The sequence below is a fragment of the Pleuronectes platessa genome, chromosome 24, assembly GCF_947347685.1.
Source record: "Pleuronectes platessa chromosome 24, fPlePla1.1, whole genome shotgun sequence".
Lineage (NCBI taxonomy): Eukaryota > Metazoa > Chordata > Actinopteri > Pleuronectiformes > Pleuronectidae > Pleuronectes > Pleuronectes platessa.
In genome coordinates, this window is record NC_070649.1 from 11,790,493 (window position 1) to 11,806,881 (window position 16,389).

The 16,389-nt window shown below is 43.2% G+C and overlaps 2 protein-coding genes across 2 annotated transcripts in view; both read right to left on the reverse strand.

Moving 5' to 3' along the window:
• The window catches only part of LOC128431094 (uncharacterized), an 870,493-nt gene that overhangs the window by 452,504 nt on the left and 401,600 nt on the right, over nucleotides 1–16,389 (reverse strand). The window lies entirely within an intron of this gene.
• LOC128431084 (uncharacterized) lies at nucleotides 821–4,651 on the reverse strand. The gene is made up of 6 exons (XM_053417304.1): nucleotides 4,503–4,651; nucleotides 3,185–3,874; nucleotides 2,716–3,076; nucleotides 2,157–2,626; nucleotides 1,719–2,044; nucleotides 821–1,575 (listed from the first exon to the last, which is right to left on the reverse strand). Exons 1-6 carry the CDS (start codon nucleotides 4,511–4,513, stop codon nucleotides 938–940), a joined length of 2,496 nt encoding a protein of 831 aa, XP_053273279.1. The 5' UTR covers nucleotides 4,514–4,651; the 3' UTR covers nucleotides 821–937.

Here is a 16,389-nt window from a genome sequence, read left to right on the forward strand (position 1 = left end):
AAAGAAGGTATGATTACACCATGAAGCAAGTCTCACACCATGATGTAAGACACCATCCATTAAAATCACTATGCGTTTCTTGTAAAAACATTACATCAATTTTTTTCATTTTCATAGTTTCATAAATACAAGTTATTTTCTTTTTATCTCTTGCACCGTTCACGTTTAAAACCCCAACTTTAAAAACATCCATGTTGATTAAAATGTTTGAAACAGAAAACAATAAATTAATTAATACAAACATTCCTGTCCATCACTGCTCAGTTGTCTCTTTGCTCTGAGCACCACTTTTTTTAGTCTTAAAACTTCCTAGGAGTGAATTTAATTATATACGGGGGTTGCCTGCCAGTTCCAGGGTTTCAGCCCCTCTTCCCAGGCCGATTTTAGTGCACTTTTCTGGGCATGAAGTGGGAGTCAACCCACTGTGGATTTTTCATCACAAGTGATGAAATTCTAGAATTAATGTTTAAAAATAGAAAAAAGCATCTGAGGTCACGAGTCTGGGTCACTCACATCTTCCCAGAAAGTTAACTTACCGAAATTAATGTTATTTTTCCATTTAAAAGAAAATCCCTCTTCAGGACATGGCGAACAGTGTGTATGCAAATGTAAAAAATAAATTATAAATGTCGACATTATTTACACTGTTTTGTATTGTACAATAATGGAAAACATTTTTTTTCTTAAAATAAAGACGTAAAGACGTATATACAGTTGGAACACTGTTTTTATTCTTGAAAATTAAATAAATAAGCAGGAAAGTGACATGAACACTCAGGTGTCTGCAACAATGCCCCCCTGCCAGCCAGGCCCCCCATACTGAATGCTTAAAATGAGTTGAAATATTATGAGAAGATGAAGAGTACAGCAAATTATTTGTATTAGCATCAAAACACTTTACTGTAATTGTGTTTTAAAAGTACAGAGACAATATTTGCTAGTCGTCGAGCCATTCACAACTTGCACCCTCTCTGTTAAAAGAGTTCTTGTTGACTCCATAGTCAAACATAACTTCCTCATCCACCAGTAAAGTCCTGTTTGCGAGGAAAAGGATGATATCCTTTTCTTCTCCATCCATGTCAACAGCAAAATGCATGGGCCTTATGTTGGATTTTCTTTTGGAGTGATTGATCAGCCTGCCAACCGTCTGCATCCCAGGGTGGCAATGACAAGTCTCTGAGTGGGCATCAATGCACATTGCCTGTCCTTTGCTGTTCCAGAAAAAGAAGATATAGCCAGTCTCCTTTTCATTGGTGATTTTGTTAATTTTCTCGCCCTTCTTTCTGCTAACAACAGTTCCATGGTAGTCGCAGACAACCTCACCAGCCTCAAATGTGCGGGTCGTAATGATCCCTCTGCCCCTTTCGTTGAAATCCTGAATGTAAAGTCCTTTCCACTGCTGTGTTTTCACCATTGTCTGGATCTGTTTGCTGTCCATGATACGGTCAACAGATCCAGATGGTGCCCAGTTGTCGATAACTGCACTGCCTATGTTGGCAGTCATCCCCTTCCATCCCTGCTTTCGTACCCATGCGTCGACTCGGTCTTTGGCTGGCATACGCCGACTGAATTGTTCTGTCAAAAATAAATAACAAGTTTTGTTAGTCATGAATACAATAATTGAAATCTTTGATTTGTGCGATCAGTCTTACTTGAAAGTAATGTTAAATATAAATAAATAATAATACATACTCAAAAATTAAATAATAAGTACTCACCACGGGTATGGTTTACACGCTTTTCAAATTGAATCGCCCTCCAGCGTGTGTAAAGCTTCTGCTCCCAGTCTTGAGAGACATTCCTGCGCTCTTTCACTTGTGGCTGTTTCCCACTCAGTGTAACAGGGTGTTTTTTCAGGAGTTGATTGAGTGCCTCATGGAACCTGACCTTTTCATTTTCCCCTGGAAGCTTGTGCAAATGTATCACTGGCTGTTTCAATGAAAGGTCAGCACAATGGTCACCATGGTTGGAAGACTCATCAGACGGATGAATAGGCCCTTCTCCAAACGGCTCATGACTGTTGCCTTCTCCGGAAGGCCTGGCACTACATAAAAATGAAAAATAGTGAGATTAGAAGAAAAACAAGTGCGTTCATTATAGATAATGGTGTGCTTGACTATGTTGGCATTGTCTTGACAAATATAAAATATGCTCACCTTGACACCTCAACCATCTTGGCCAATAGATCAGCGCCCTCCACAACTGCCCGCCGATTTTTCAATCGATAGTGTTTTGCAGCTGTGTGGACAGAATGGGCCAGGTAGCCAGCCACCAATGCCTTCTTTGGCTCATCCAAGTGGTTAGCTTCCGTCTCAAATGTTCTCCGCACAGTCTGGCTGTTCACATGGGGGAGGTTGTGCTTTTCATGCAGGCGGTCCAGGTCAGAGGTTGGGTTGTTGATTTTCTTCCCCGTTGAGGAGACAAAGAAGAATTCATCACCATCCTTGTCATTCCGTTCGTCCCGCTTGCGTTTCCCTTTGGCAGCAAGGTGTTGTGGTCGCACTCTTGTGTAGTACTTTTCAAACCACTCCTCCTCCTGCTTCGACAGGGCAATTCCAACCGCAAAATTTGCTGCATATATGATTGTATGTTCCGCTTCTTGTTTCCGCCCAAGCCATTCGGCGACCTGTAGAAAATGAGGATATGCCATTGATTAGTAAATGTAATGGCTAAACTGTCAAGGGAAATCTATCAATAGAGGACAGTAACACTCACCTTCATGTTCTCCACCACACATGGCCTTTGGCAGTGCTTCAGTATGACGATTGCCTCCAGATAGTACAGCACAAATATGCACTGAGAAGCCGCCAGGGGGGGGGTAGAGCTGTCACCAAGTTGATTCATGATGTTCAAAAATCCTTCCTCAGCTTTCTCAAAAATGGCCCAGCAGTCACGAGGACTAAGAACATCTTTATCCATTAACATGGCATGCCTCTTGGATACAATCTCTTTGCTCACTTGCTTAGAGAGCATACTCTGCACAGAGCCAATGTAATCCACGAAATCAACGCAGTCATTGTAGAGCGCCTTGTCATCCTTTCTCAGATTGGTCAATGCAGTGTTGTAATCCAAGAATCTGTAAGGAGGAAGGAGATGGATTTAAGTTAAGTTATGTACATGCAATAACAAGTATTTATGTGTATAGTGTAAACTGTTGACATCATAATAAAACAAAAGTACCAACCTTTTCAAGCACTTTAGGTAATTGACTGAAGTCTTTGCCCTGTAGTTTGCCTCCGACTGTTTTCTTGTGTAGCTTAAGAGCTTCTCTCTGTCCCTGACAAACTTCAAGGATGGTTCGACAGGGTTGGCATAATAAAGGTACCGAGAAACAGTCTCAACCTCCTGTTTGTACCTCGTATTTTCCAAATTGACCCGTAGGTGTTCGGCAAAGCCCTGAAGCAGTGGATGATCTATAGAATGCTTTTCCAGAATCCCCATTTCGTTCGCTTTCTTCAATGAGGTTCTGGCCTTGTAAGCTGTTTCCCGGTTACATTGAAACAGTTCACCGCTGCTGGCAGATTCCACGTCAGATGACCCTGCCTCTCCGGATGGCTCACCAGTTTCTGCGACCAACCTTTGATTCCCTTGGGGCAAAGGTGTAGGCTCTCCGGTCACAAACAAGTGATGACTTTTCAGCTCCACAATCAGTCTTTTGAGTGGATTTGAAGATGAGACAATGCGGCTAAGAACTTGATAGCTAAAAGCCCGTCCAGTCTTCAGGAGGTCCAACACGTCACTCTTGGCCTTTTCAACCACCTCTTCTCTGTCTGATTCTTCTGATTCCTTCATGCATGATCTGCGCAGGTGACAGCTTAGGGATTCTTGGGTCTTCATACAAACTGGACAGAGGAGCCAGTGTCTGCTTGATTTCCTGGAAAAAGAAAATAAATACATTAATCCATACGTCATTACAACAAAAGTTGTACAATGGTTACACATGGTAATACATCAGTGGTGTATAAAGTACTTGAATGCCATACTTGAGTGAAAGTACAGATATCGTACCTGAGGTTCAAATAGTAATAGACTAGTGCATCTGAACTTCTAGGGACAACAAAGAACGAACATAGTAATAAACAATTGTCTCTTGTGTCTGCCTAAGACCACTAATAGACCACAGTGTAACTGCTAAACAATTCTGTAAATATCACTATAAATGGACGTTTTCGTTTTCTAATCAGTAGCAGGAGTGATACACAATACCCCTTGTGATAAGTCAGCTAAAGGAAACAAGTTCTAGGCACAAAAAATAGGATAGTTTTCCTCTTTGGTTAACAACCTGCACAGTGCTAGGAAAAAAATCACTGGACACGTCCAGTTATGAGAATAGATAAATAGAGAGTACAGAAATTTATGTACAAATTTTCTAATGTGAAAGTAAAAAGTCGTCAGGAAAATAAATACTCAAGTAAAGTACAGATATGTGAAAAATCTACTTAAGTAATCTACCTCCCACCACTGTATCAATGCTATTAAGGAAAACTTTAAATATTTCTTACCTTGGAGCCATTTGTCAAACTGAGATAGGTCAGTGAAGATGAAGCAATAACAATTGGTTTTGTTTGTATCCAGCAGTTGAGGGATGATTCTCCAGTCCAGCAGTTGAGGAAAGGTTCTCCAGAGTGAATTACAGCTGGAAAGCCCAATACTTATACACAGATGGGACAGGGAATGTTGATGGGTGGAGCTACAACAAAATACTGGGTGCTGGTTGGTTAGTGTATGCGATCCACCATTGAACCCTGCTAGGGTGGCCTGCTATTCAAATCAAACCTTCTCTTGCATATGTCCATTCTTTCCAGGCTCAAAATAGTTTTTCTGTAAAGTTTCCTCAAACAGGGGAATTAATTTTGAAAAGTTTATAAATAAGTGTTTCTCTTTGGGGTAGCTTGATAGATATAATTCCTCAGTTCCATTCATATTTCTTGGCTGGAGGAATGTTGTTGGACCGGCGGGCGTGTTGTGCTGTGCTTTTTGTGAAAGGCGGGGTCATTAACAATAACAAAGGATGTGTAACTCACTTCACACTTCTGTTGTGGCAATGACTGTGTGTGAATGACCCTGGGTGAGCACTCAGGGTGGGGGCTGTGTGGCTCACAGTGTTTGATGAAACTTTACAGAAAAACAATTTTGAGCCTGGAAAGAATGGACATATGCAAGAGAAGGTCTTTCTACCTGAGAGACCTTGATCTTTGACATTTGTTTGTTTGTATTCAGAAGATTCTCAAAAAAAGTGTTTATTTTAAGGGAATACCATGCACCCTTTGTTTGAGGGTTCTCTTAAGAATTATCACTTTTATTTGATATGAAAAGCAGGCCACCTTTGTTTGCACCCAGTATTTTGTTGTAGCTCCACCCATCAACATTCCCTGTCTCATCTGTGTATAAGTATTGGGCTTTCCAGCTGTAATTCACTCTGGAGAGCCTCCCCTCAACTGCTGGATACAAACAAAACCAATTGTTATTGCTTCATCTTCACTGACCTATCTCAGTTTGACAAATGGCTCCACGGTAAGGAATTTTTAATGTTTTTCTGTTTTATAAATACATGTTTGGAATTATTTATAGCCTGTAGAGTTAAACTAAAAAAAGTTAATCATGCCTTTTCTTTTCTTTTACAAGGAAAGCTCCAAACAGGCACTATTTGCTATGTCCTGCTTGTTCCAAAACACAAGATATCCTGTCTGTCCATTTGACGAGGGTATGCATGAAAGATGGCTCGAGGGAAGATATACAAGCCATTGTTGAAAATGCCAAGAAAGAAGCAAGCGAGATCCTTAAGGAAGGCAGAATTTTCAATTATTCAAACCTCACTGAAATCATGTCAAATGAAGATCCAATCCAAAGGTAAGTGGCTTCCAGAACGTTATCTTGCTCCTTTTTTTTTGATAAGAATTTGTATATACTGATATTTTCAAATATCTTGTTTTCTTATTGACAGACTGGTTGAGGAGCTGAAAAATCGACACATGGTTATACGTGGCATACCCGACTCTCAGGCCAATGCTGAGCCTTTAGCTGCTCAGACACTATCCAATACAGATGCTAAAGCTGGACCATCCACTAGACCGACTTCTAACAATGAAGGGGGTGACATGGCTGACGAGGCCCCTGTTGGCACTCGAACAAGAAAGTTTGCTCAAAAAAGCAAGCAAGCAAGAAATGTATGAGAAAGGCCTTTACGACAGACATCCTCTGAGCCACCCACTTCTCAAAGATTTTGCCATAGACCTGAAAAAAGACAAAAAGATTCGAAATTACAAACAGGAGGTAAGGACCAATAAATGTTTAACACTTTTTCTGAGAACCTTTATACGCATTTATATGAAGCAAAACAGTCATTGCTAGAAGGTCACTGAACATGATGTCTTTTATTTTCAGGTTGAAAACGTCTCTCGGTATCTATATTTTGCTAACAAAGAGGACGTTTCCTTGCAGTTTGTTTATGAGAAAGAAAAAGTCAAAACGTTCCTCACTAAAACCTCTGCTACTCTGAAGAATAGAACACAGATAAATTACCTCAAGAGCTTGAAAAGATTCCTGAAATTCCACACGGACACAACCAACCTGATAAATACGGATAAGCAGCTCCATGAAGAGGCCAAATGTTTCACTCAGCTCCTCAGCCAGATGATGCCGATACTGGGCAAGCAAGCAAGGAAGGAGATCCTCAACCAAAGGTTTGTTTCATTGTACCCATATAAATGGTCAATACCTGGTAATCTTTTCTCTGCCTGCTGCAATGTGATTTGTTATCACATTTGATACTGGTGCCATTAACTGAGTTTCACTTCTGACTTCATAAGTCATATGTCTCATATCACACCTTTTTTTTTCTCACAGGCATGAGTGGATGCTGAACGAAAATCAGTTGTCAACACAAGACTGTCATGCTGTTTTGGTGGAGGCCAAGGATAGATTCTTGGCATGTTTGGATGCACTGTCTGAAGAGGATCCTGCCACATTGGATTCGAGCGATAACCAGATTGTGTTGTACTACCTTGAGGCTGTTGTGGTTCTAGGACACATGCAACGGCCGAGTGTGGTGGAAAACATGACTGTGAGTGAGTGGTTATCAAGGTTCAAAGAACTTTCACCGGAGACAGGTCATCCACGTTGGGTGATTGCGGTAAAGGAGCACAAGACTGCAGCAACACAACTGGCCTCGTTTGCGCTTTCACAGGAGCAGGAGCAAGTAAGTTCACCACAATTCCTGCCTGAATTCTATTACAGCTGAAAGTAGCATAATTAATTTATTTTTCTCCTATCAATGTACTTTCTTTTGTCCAACAGTGGTTTGATATCTACTACAGACGGTTGCGGCCAGTCTTCCAGAGAGCCGGAAGGGGACGACGAGGATCCAAAAGATTTATTCTTCCTTTCCAGCACAGGGAAGGGGGTTCACCGGACCACCAATGACATTGCACGGTTGCAAAAAAAGTTCAATGTCCCGGCAGTGAGCAGCAAGGTGGTACGCAGAGTCTTTGAGAAGAGCACCAAGGATATGAGCGATTCTGCAAAAACATTGGTGGCGGGCTACCTTACCCATTCAAATGCGGTAGCAGAGCAGCATTACCGCTACCCCACACCTGGACAGCTTGTAAAGGGTATACACATTTTGAAAGGCATGGTTCCTTCGACAACGTCATCTTCAGGGGATGAAACCAGCTCCGATCCTTCAGGCGAGGGAAACGACTGTGAGTCTTCCGGGGAGAGTACAGGAAGCAGCAATCCAGGCAGAACCACCCGTTCTGCTACTGTTGCCAAGTCGGATTCGAATCCGTCATTTGACAACTTACTTAAAAAGTGGCCTGTGACAATGGATGGGCCTAAACCGAAACGGGAGCTGTTATAGTAGAGGAGTCTTCTTGGCGAAAGGCTTATGAACGTTGGGAGAAGATGCAGTGGAACATGCGACAAGAATCTTTTCGCTGTGAGTATTTTCTTTCCACATCTTACGTCATTTTCATGAAAAACAATTACAAATTCAAAGTTGTCAATTAATGTATTCATGACTAACACAACTGTTTTTTCACAGCACATTTCCTTTGGCGTCAGCCAACACATAAGCATCTCCAAGAATGGGTTGAAAAGCAGCCATGGATGGTAAAACGAACGTCGAGCTGCTATTAACATCATGGACTGCAAACGGATGCAGAGAAATGTGAAGAAGCAAAAATGGAAAGGACTTTGTATCCAACACTCGGAAGGGACGGGCACAAGGATCATGGCAAATTGCAGCTTTTGTGTTGGTGAAGTGGTGTGTGACTTCCATAGGGCTGTTGTCACAAATAGTGATGGTCAGCAAGTGAGCAGCTGTCAATGCCACTCTAAAAAGCAGCCTCTAGGCATATTGATCAAGTACTGTAGTAAAAATGCAAATGTAAAGCCCAAACATTGCACCTTTGAAATGGATGGAGAGAAGAGACGTGTGACTCTTTTCCTTGCAACCAGGAAGATTTCTCCAAAACAAGAAGTGTTGCTCTCTAATTCTTTCAAAGGAACTCTTGAATGATAGGGATGAGGACTCCAAAAGCCTACAGGGCATCGGCCATGTCCTGGACTAGTGAAATGTTACAGATGTGTCTTGGCTAGTCCCAGATGCTCTGGGAGAGCTTATTACACAGAATTAATACTTGTGCTAGCTTGTGTAGCTTTAAGTGAGGTTTTGTGGCCAAAGAAGAAATGTCTACATTATTTACATTGTTTTGTAATGTATTTATATGTTTTTTCTTAAAATAAAGACGCAAATACAATTGGAACAGTGTTTTTATTCCTGGAAAAATGACTGCTGGAGTCAGTGTGGTGACAAAGAACAAGAATTCAAATAAACAAAAACATTGAACATTTAAAAAAAACATGCTAAACTATAAACAAAACAACTGAACCGCTTCATTCATATCTTCCTCCAAAAGATGAGTGACAATATTCCAAGTGTCAGATGAGTGAAATGTATCTATCTATCTATTTATACATATATATGTATATAATGATCTGAAATGCACATTGACTTCAGCAACTTTTAATAGACAACTGCTGGAGTTGCTGCAGGGAAGGGAGACAGACACATCATGAAAACGCAGCCAGGGATAGCCTCAGACCGGAGCCTAGCTGATTATCTATCCGAAAATAGTGCTCCATATTGGGGCTCACGGTGATGCGCAGCACACATCACAGTGGGTTGGTTGTTCACTGCTGTGGTGGTTGTTGTCTCCGCTTGATAGAGGGCTACCTGGTTGATCCTGCCAGTAGCATATGCTTGTCTCAAAGATTAAGCCATGCAAGTTTAAGTACACACGGCCGGTACAGTGAAACTGCGAATGGCTCATTAAATCAGTTATTACATTACATTACATTTCATTTAGCTGACGCTTTTATCCAAAGCGACTTACAATAAGTGCATTCAAACCCGAGGGTACATACCAAGGACGACAAGAATCAAGAAAGTACAATTTCTTCAAAATAAAGCAAAACTACAAAGTGCTATAAGTAAGTGCCATTTAAGTGCTACTAAAGTGTTAGTTTCAAAAGTTGTTAGTGTGTTTTTTTTAATTTTTAATTTTATTTTTTATTCAAGGTTAAGTCGGAAGAGGTATGTTTTTAGTTTTCGGCGGAAGATGTGTAAACTTTCTGATGTCCGGATGTCAATGGGGAGCTCATTCCACCATTTAGGAGACAGGCCCGCAAACAGTCGTGTTTTTGATGAGTGTTTAGCTCGCAGTGAGGGAGCAACGAGCCGATCAGCCGAAGCAGAGCTCCTTTGATCGCTCTCATGTTACTTGGATAACTGTGGCAATTCCAGAGCTAATACATGCCAACGGGCGCTGACCTCCGGGGACGTGTGCATTTATCAGACCCAAAACCCATGCGGGGTGCTCCTCACGGGGTGCCCCGGCCGCTTTGGTGACTCTAGATAACCTTGAGCTGATCGCTGGCCCTCGTGGCGGCGACGTCTCATTCGAATGTCTGCCCTATCAACTTTCGATGGTACTTTTTGTGCCTACCATGGTGACCACGGGTAACGGGGAATCAGGGTTCGATTCCGGAGAGGGAGCCTGAGAAACGGCTACCACATCCAAGGAAGGCAGCAGGCGCGCAAATTACCCACTCCCGACTCGGGGAGGTAGTGACGAAAAATAACAATACAGGACTCTTTCGAGGCCCTGTAATTGGAATGAGTACACTTTAAATCCTTTAACGAGGATCCATTGGAGGGCAAGTCTGGTGCCAGCAGCCGCGGTAATTCCAGCTCCAATAGCGTATCTTAAAGTTGCTGCAGTTAAAAAGCTTGTAGTTGGACCTCGGGATCGAGCTGACGGTCCGCCGCGAGGCGAGCTACCGTCTGTCCCAGCCCCTGCCTCTCGGCGCCCCCTCGATGCTCTTAGCTGAGTGTCCCGCGGGGTCCGAAGCGTTTACTCTGAAAAAACTGAGTGTTCAAAGCAGGCCCGGTCGCCTGAATACCGCAGCTAGGAATAATGGAATAGGACTCCGGTTCTATTTTGTGGGTTTTCTTCTCTGAACTGGCCGAATAAGTAAGTCAATTTTAGTCTAACACATTTTTAAATGTATTAAATGGATAAGAGCATCATAAAAAAAAAAAAAAAATCATTAGCCTGAGTTCCACACAACCCACTTGACCATTACCCCACATAATATTATGCTATTATTACATTTTAAGGGAAAAAATGTGTTAGACTCAAATTCACTTATCCTGGGAATGTCAGCTGACGTGTTGAGATTCCCCAAATAAGTGAATTTGAGTCTAACACATTTGTAAATGTATTAAATGGATAAGACCCAGCTGCAGGGGAGGGAGACAGACACATCGTGAGAACGCAGCCAGGAATAGAGGAGTGAATTTAATTATATACGGGGGTTGCCTGCCAGTTCCAGGGTTTCAGCCCCTCTTCCCAGGCCGATTTTAGTGCACTTTTCTGGGCATGAAGTGGGAGTCAACCCACTGTGGATTTTTCATCACAAGTGATGAAATTCTAGAATTAATGTTTAAAAATAGAAAAAAGCATCTGAGGTCACGAGTCTGGGTCCCTCACATCTTCCCAGAAAGTTAAATTACCGGAATTAATGTTATTTTTCCATTTAAAAGAAAATCCCTCTTCAGCACATGGCCTGACAAGGCTGGTGGTGGTGCTGCTGGTGCTGCTGGGTCCTGGTCCTGGTCCTGGGTCATAAAAAACAACAGAAATCATTAGCCTGAGTTCCACACAACCCACTTGATCATTACCCCACATAATATTATGCTATTATTACATTTTAAGGGAAAAAATGTGTTGGACTCAAATTCACTTATCCTGGGAATGTCAGCTGACGTGTTGAGATTCCCCAAATAAGTGAATTTGAGTCTAACACATTTGTAAATGTATTAAATGGATAAAACCCCAGCTGCAGGGGAGGGAGACAGACACATCATGAGAACGCAGCCAGGAATAGAGGAGTGAATTTAATTATATACCCTAACCCAAATGCACAGTTAAATAAACAGCTGAGTGGTCAGATATGTATCTGACCCCTATCCTACAATCTTTTAGTCTGTGTCTGTCTGAGTTGTAAGTAAAACAAATGTCAACTCTTGAGTATACCCCTTTACTTGCTGAACAGAATGTAAATTGTTTTTCTTTTAGGTGGAAGTCCCTCCATACATCGATTAGTCCCAGCTCCGTGAGCATTTTCTTTGTTATCCTGGCATTAGGAGTCTGCAAATCAGCTTTTACTGACATGAGGACATTGTTTTACTGCTGTTGTTATTATGTAGGTGGGTTTTAAAAACCAGTCTAACGAGTGGAAAAGGGGCTTGAGACCAGGGAGAGTTTTTTCTCATCTGTTGTTAAAGCAACATTTTGATATTTTCTTTACCTTAAAGCAGCAGCTTGATTAGAGTGAGTCTGATGTTTGAGTGTGATCATGTCAAAAAGAGTTAGTCATCACATGTGGCTGCAGGGGGCGCTGTTCTTCAGTAACAGTTACATAGTGTTGCTTTAAAGAGATCTTTACTGAACTGTGTAGACTGTTGAAATTATATCTACCTATCTATATATATATATACATATATATATATATATATATAAATATATCTAGTGAGAAAGTTCCTTTTACCTCCAGCTGTTAGTTTTCACATGATGGTTTTATCTTCCCTGCACATTTGTATTTTCAGCCACTGGATGGCGCTTTGTTGTTTTCCTCTTTGTTGATGTGTGAGGCAGCTCACTCTGCTTCAGTGGCTGTTTGCATGTGAGTGCATGTGATGCATGTTTATTATCACTGGATGATGTTGAAGTGTTTTTCCTGCTCAGTTCTTGTATTTTAATTACTGACAAATGTAAATTGAAAACTTGAAACCTGATTGTTAGAAATATTGTGGTGAAATAAACACAGTTACAGTGTTGACCTCTTCTGGTTATTGCTCCACACACGTCTCTTTAACGTGTCGTCTCTGTCGTGGTTCTGTTGACTCACGAGATGAAGACATCGGACTTTGAGTGCAGGACGAGCTTCATCTGGGGAAACATCTGGTTAATACCAAATGCAGACCAGTCCATTCCAGCACATTAACATGAGAACCACCCAGTCACATTTAAAGGGGGTTGATCCCGACCGACTTGATTAAGCCAGAACCTGGTCCATTCAGATTTGACCCTGATCCGACCACATTAATGCAAGTCTGAATCTTCCCGATCCTCTGAGGCCTGATTTTCTAAATGTATCAATAGAGTAAAGTAGATTTACGATGTGAGGGTGTGGATCTATGACAGATTCCTCCTGGTCGGGCCTCACTTTCTGGGTCACCAGTACAGTGTGTTCCAGGTTTGGCTCATACAGTGGTTTTTGGGTGAGGTCAGTTAGTTCCTAATGTTGTGCAATAGTAGTAGACTTGACGTTGGCTAATTATTAAAAATCATGAAATATGATTATTAAAAAAAAAGTGTGTGTGTGTGTGAACCACAGTCAGTGTTATGTATGAGGGGCCGTGAGGGACATTATTCAGAATATCACAAGGTGATCAAGGATAGTTATGTGAGGAGGGGGGGGGCTTGTGAGCGCCGCGTAGCAGTGTTTCGGTTGCGGTGAGGAAGGACACACGGTCCGAAGCGGAGTGACCCGGCTCTGCCCGGTCCTGATGCGGCTACGAGCGCTGGGGCGGGTCCCCTGCTGATCCTCCGGCACCGGAGCGACGGGGACCCGCTGCGGGGACCCGCTGCCCGGCCGGCCCCCACGCGGTGCTGGCAGGTCGCGTCGCTCCGGTGCCAGAGGACCAGCCGGAAGACCAGCGGGGGCCCCAGCACTCGTAGCTTTATCAGGACCGGGCGGAGCAGGGTCACTCCGCCTCGGACAGGCTCTCACCGTGTGTCCCTCCTCTCCGCACCCGAAACACTGCTCAGCGGCGCCCACAAGCATTTCAGTTGACCACGCCGCGGTGCTGGCCGGCCCCTCCGGGGAGGCCGGTAAGCTCCACAGGCTTCACCGTCAACATCTCCGCGGAGCAGGCACGTGCACATACATTTTGGGGGGCAGCGGTTCAAACCCTCCAAAAAGGGCACCCATCGCCCAAAATTATTTATGAAATTAAAAATAATAATAATAATAAATAAAAAAGCACAGTAGGATATTTTCAACTGATATATTTATTTTTGTCAACAAACTAACTCAAATTATCAAATTGAATGAATAACAGGCAAAAACAGACAAAACAAGGCCATACTGAATAACCAAATAATATGTAAGGGTTAGAGTTCGTGATGGGCTTTGGGGGCTTGTGAGTGCCGCGGAGCATGTCGGGGTGACATTATCACAAGAACTCAAATAAATGCCCATCAGTTTGGATGATTTGAAATGGTCATTTATTATCACACTAGCATTTAATTATCACTGCAAACAATTACGCAGTGATGCCGGTAACGCGCTACTTAGTAACGCGTTACTCTAATCTGACCGCTTTTTTCAGTAACGAGTAATCTAACGCGTTACTATTTCCAAACCAGTAATCAGATTAAAGTTACTTGTCCAAGTCACCTTGCGTTACTATTTCGGTATTTGTGGTTAGCCCGCTGGGCATGTCCTGCGGCTGGGGGAGCAGTCGCCCCGTCGCCCTCCTCACCACGCCGCCGGAGGCTCGGTGTGCGGCACTCCTCGACGTTTTTTTATGGGGGGAGGTGCTCGTCCGCGGTGCGGGGGCTTTCCTTATAGTATGCCGCGGGGCGGTGTCCGTCGGCGCTGCGGAAGGCGGGGACCGGTTGGAGGGGACCGGGTACGACGGTCGGCGACAGCGACTCTGGACGTGTGTCGGGCTCTTCTCGCGGATCACCTCAGCTACAGCGCCCGTTAGGGGAACCCTCCGTTGGCGCGGGGGGGGGGGGCCTCCGGCGGTGTCTAATAAAGTTAGTGTTGGCCAAACCGGTTGTCATTTTTATGTTGAGGCGGCGGGGGTGTTGTCGGCAGCTGCTGAATGTAACTAATAAAGTAACTTGTAATCTAACTTAGTTACTTTTAAAATCAAGTAACTTGTAATCTAACTTAGTTACTTTTAAAATCAAGTAACTTGTAAAGTAACTAAGTTACTTTTTCAAAGTAACTATGGCAACACTGCAATTACGCTTCACTGAACTGTAAGTAAAGTACAAGAAAGTTAAAATAACAAAACCTGTAATTATTACTTGTGAACGAATATCATTCACAGTTATATTCCACAATACTATGCAAGAGCATTTCAGTTGTGTATATGAGCACATTTCACTATTGTGTATGAGAGCTTTTCAGTAGTGTGTGTGAGAGCTTTTCACTAGTCTGTGTGAGAGCATTTCAGTAGTGTGTGTGAGAGCTTTTCAGTAGTGTGTGCGAGAGCATTTCAGTAGTGTGTGCGAAAGCATTTCAGTAGTGTGTGTGAGAGCATTTCAGTAGTGTGTGTGTGAGAGCATTTCAGTAGTGTGTGTGAGAGCATTTCAGTAGTGTGTGTGAGAGCGTATAGTTTTTCAGTAGTGTGTGTGAGAGCATTTCAGTAGTGTGTGTGAGAGAGTATAGTTTTTCAGTAGTGTGTGTGAGAGCGTTTCAGTTGTGTGTGTGAGAGCATTTCATATGTGTTTGTGAGAGCTTTTCAGTAGTATGTGTGAGAGGGTATTCTGAATAATGTCCCTCACGGCCCCTCATAGTTATGCACAGGGTTGTGTCTGACATGGGGAGGGGGCAATCTGGGACAATTTTGTGTGTGTTTATGTGTGTGTGTGTGTGTGTGTGTTTGGGGGGGTTATTGTCTTTGTCCAGGCTGGGAAGAAGAGGTGTGATAACTGTGGATGAGGAATGCGGGGTAGGGTTAGGACTGGTTCATTGTCTGTTGAATCTGCAAAAGAAAGCATTCAGGTCGTTTGCACGTTTAAGGTCTTCCACACAGTGGGGGGACTTGGTTTTGCAAATGGTGATCACCTGAAGGCCTTTCCAGACAGACGAGGTCTTTCCAGCTTCTTCAAGTACTTTCTTTTGTCCTCTTTAATCTCCTTGCCAAACGAGTCTGAACCTATCCTTGTCCCCACTCTTAAGGGCCACCTCCTTCTCTAAATAACCTGCTTGAGTTTAGCTGTTAACCAGTCCTTGTGACTCACCCTGGTGCGTGTTGGAATACAGCTGTCCTCACAGAAGCGGATGTATGACGCCACAGCCTCTGTATATTCTTGTTCGCTCCAAGACTCAAAGTGCGCAAAGAGGAGGAACATGTGCGACGTGCAGCTGCTGCGGGTGTCTGTACATGAGCGGATCAGCGCTGCCGCTGAAGACTTTATGCTGCAGGTGGAGAAAGGAGGAGAAACGGCTCAAGTCCCGACGCTGAGAGCGATGCTAACCGAGCGGCTAACGGCGGCGGCTGAGGAGATCGTCACAGTGTTTGAGGAAACCGTGGCGGTGTATGAAGACAGAATGGAGCAGTTAGATTGGTCAGAGCAGGAGATCTACCGCCTGAGGAGGCTGCTGGATGCTGTGATGAAGCCCGAACTCCAGCATCACAGAGTTGGTAAGTCCCTGGAGGAGCCGCTCACGGGCTAACGTTAGGTAGAATCAGCTCTGCTAACATGACTTGATCAAACTAACAGGGAATGATACGTTTAAAACAATGTCTGGCTGGTTAAATTGATGAAATGTGTAGATAGAAGGATTAGGAGCTTTGACCCTCCACTGCAGCCAGGGGTCACATGTCCTTTATAATAATCTGCAAGATGCTGTTAGAAAGCTCAGCACACGTCTGGGGTGTTCATGCATTTTGGCTCCTTGTGTGTCAAAAGTCCTCCGGACTGCTTCGTCTCATCCTGAAAAACAGACACATTACATCACATTACAAGTCATTTAGCTGACGCTTTTGTCCAAAGCGACTAACATTTTTAGTACACATTT

Coding starts and splice junctions, on each gene's coding strand:
- LOC128431084 (XM_053417304.1), bottom strand. Junction 3,077..3,184: donor TACCTAAAGTGCTTGAAAAG/GTTGGTACTTTT, acceptor TCCTCCTTACAG/ATTCTTGGATTACAACACTG. Junction 1,576..1,718: donor GCGTGTAAACCATACCCGTG/GTGAGTACTTAT, acceptor TATTTTTGACAG/AACAATTCAGTCGGCGTATG.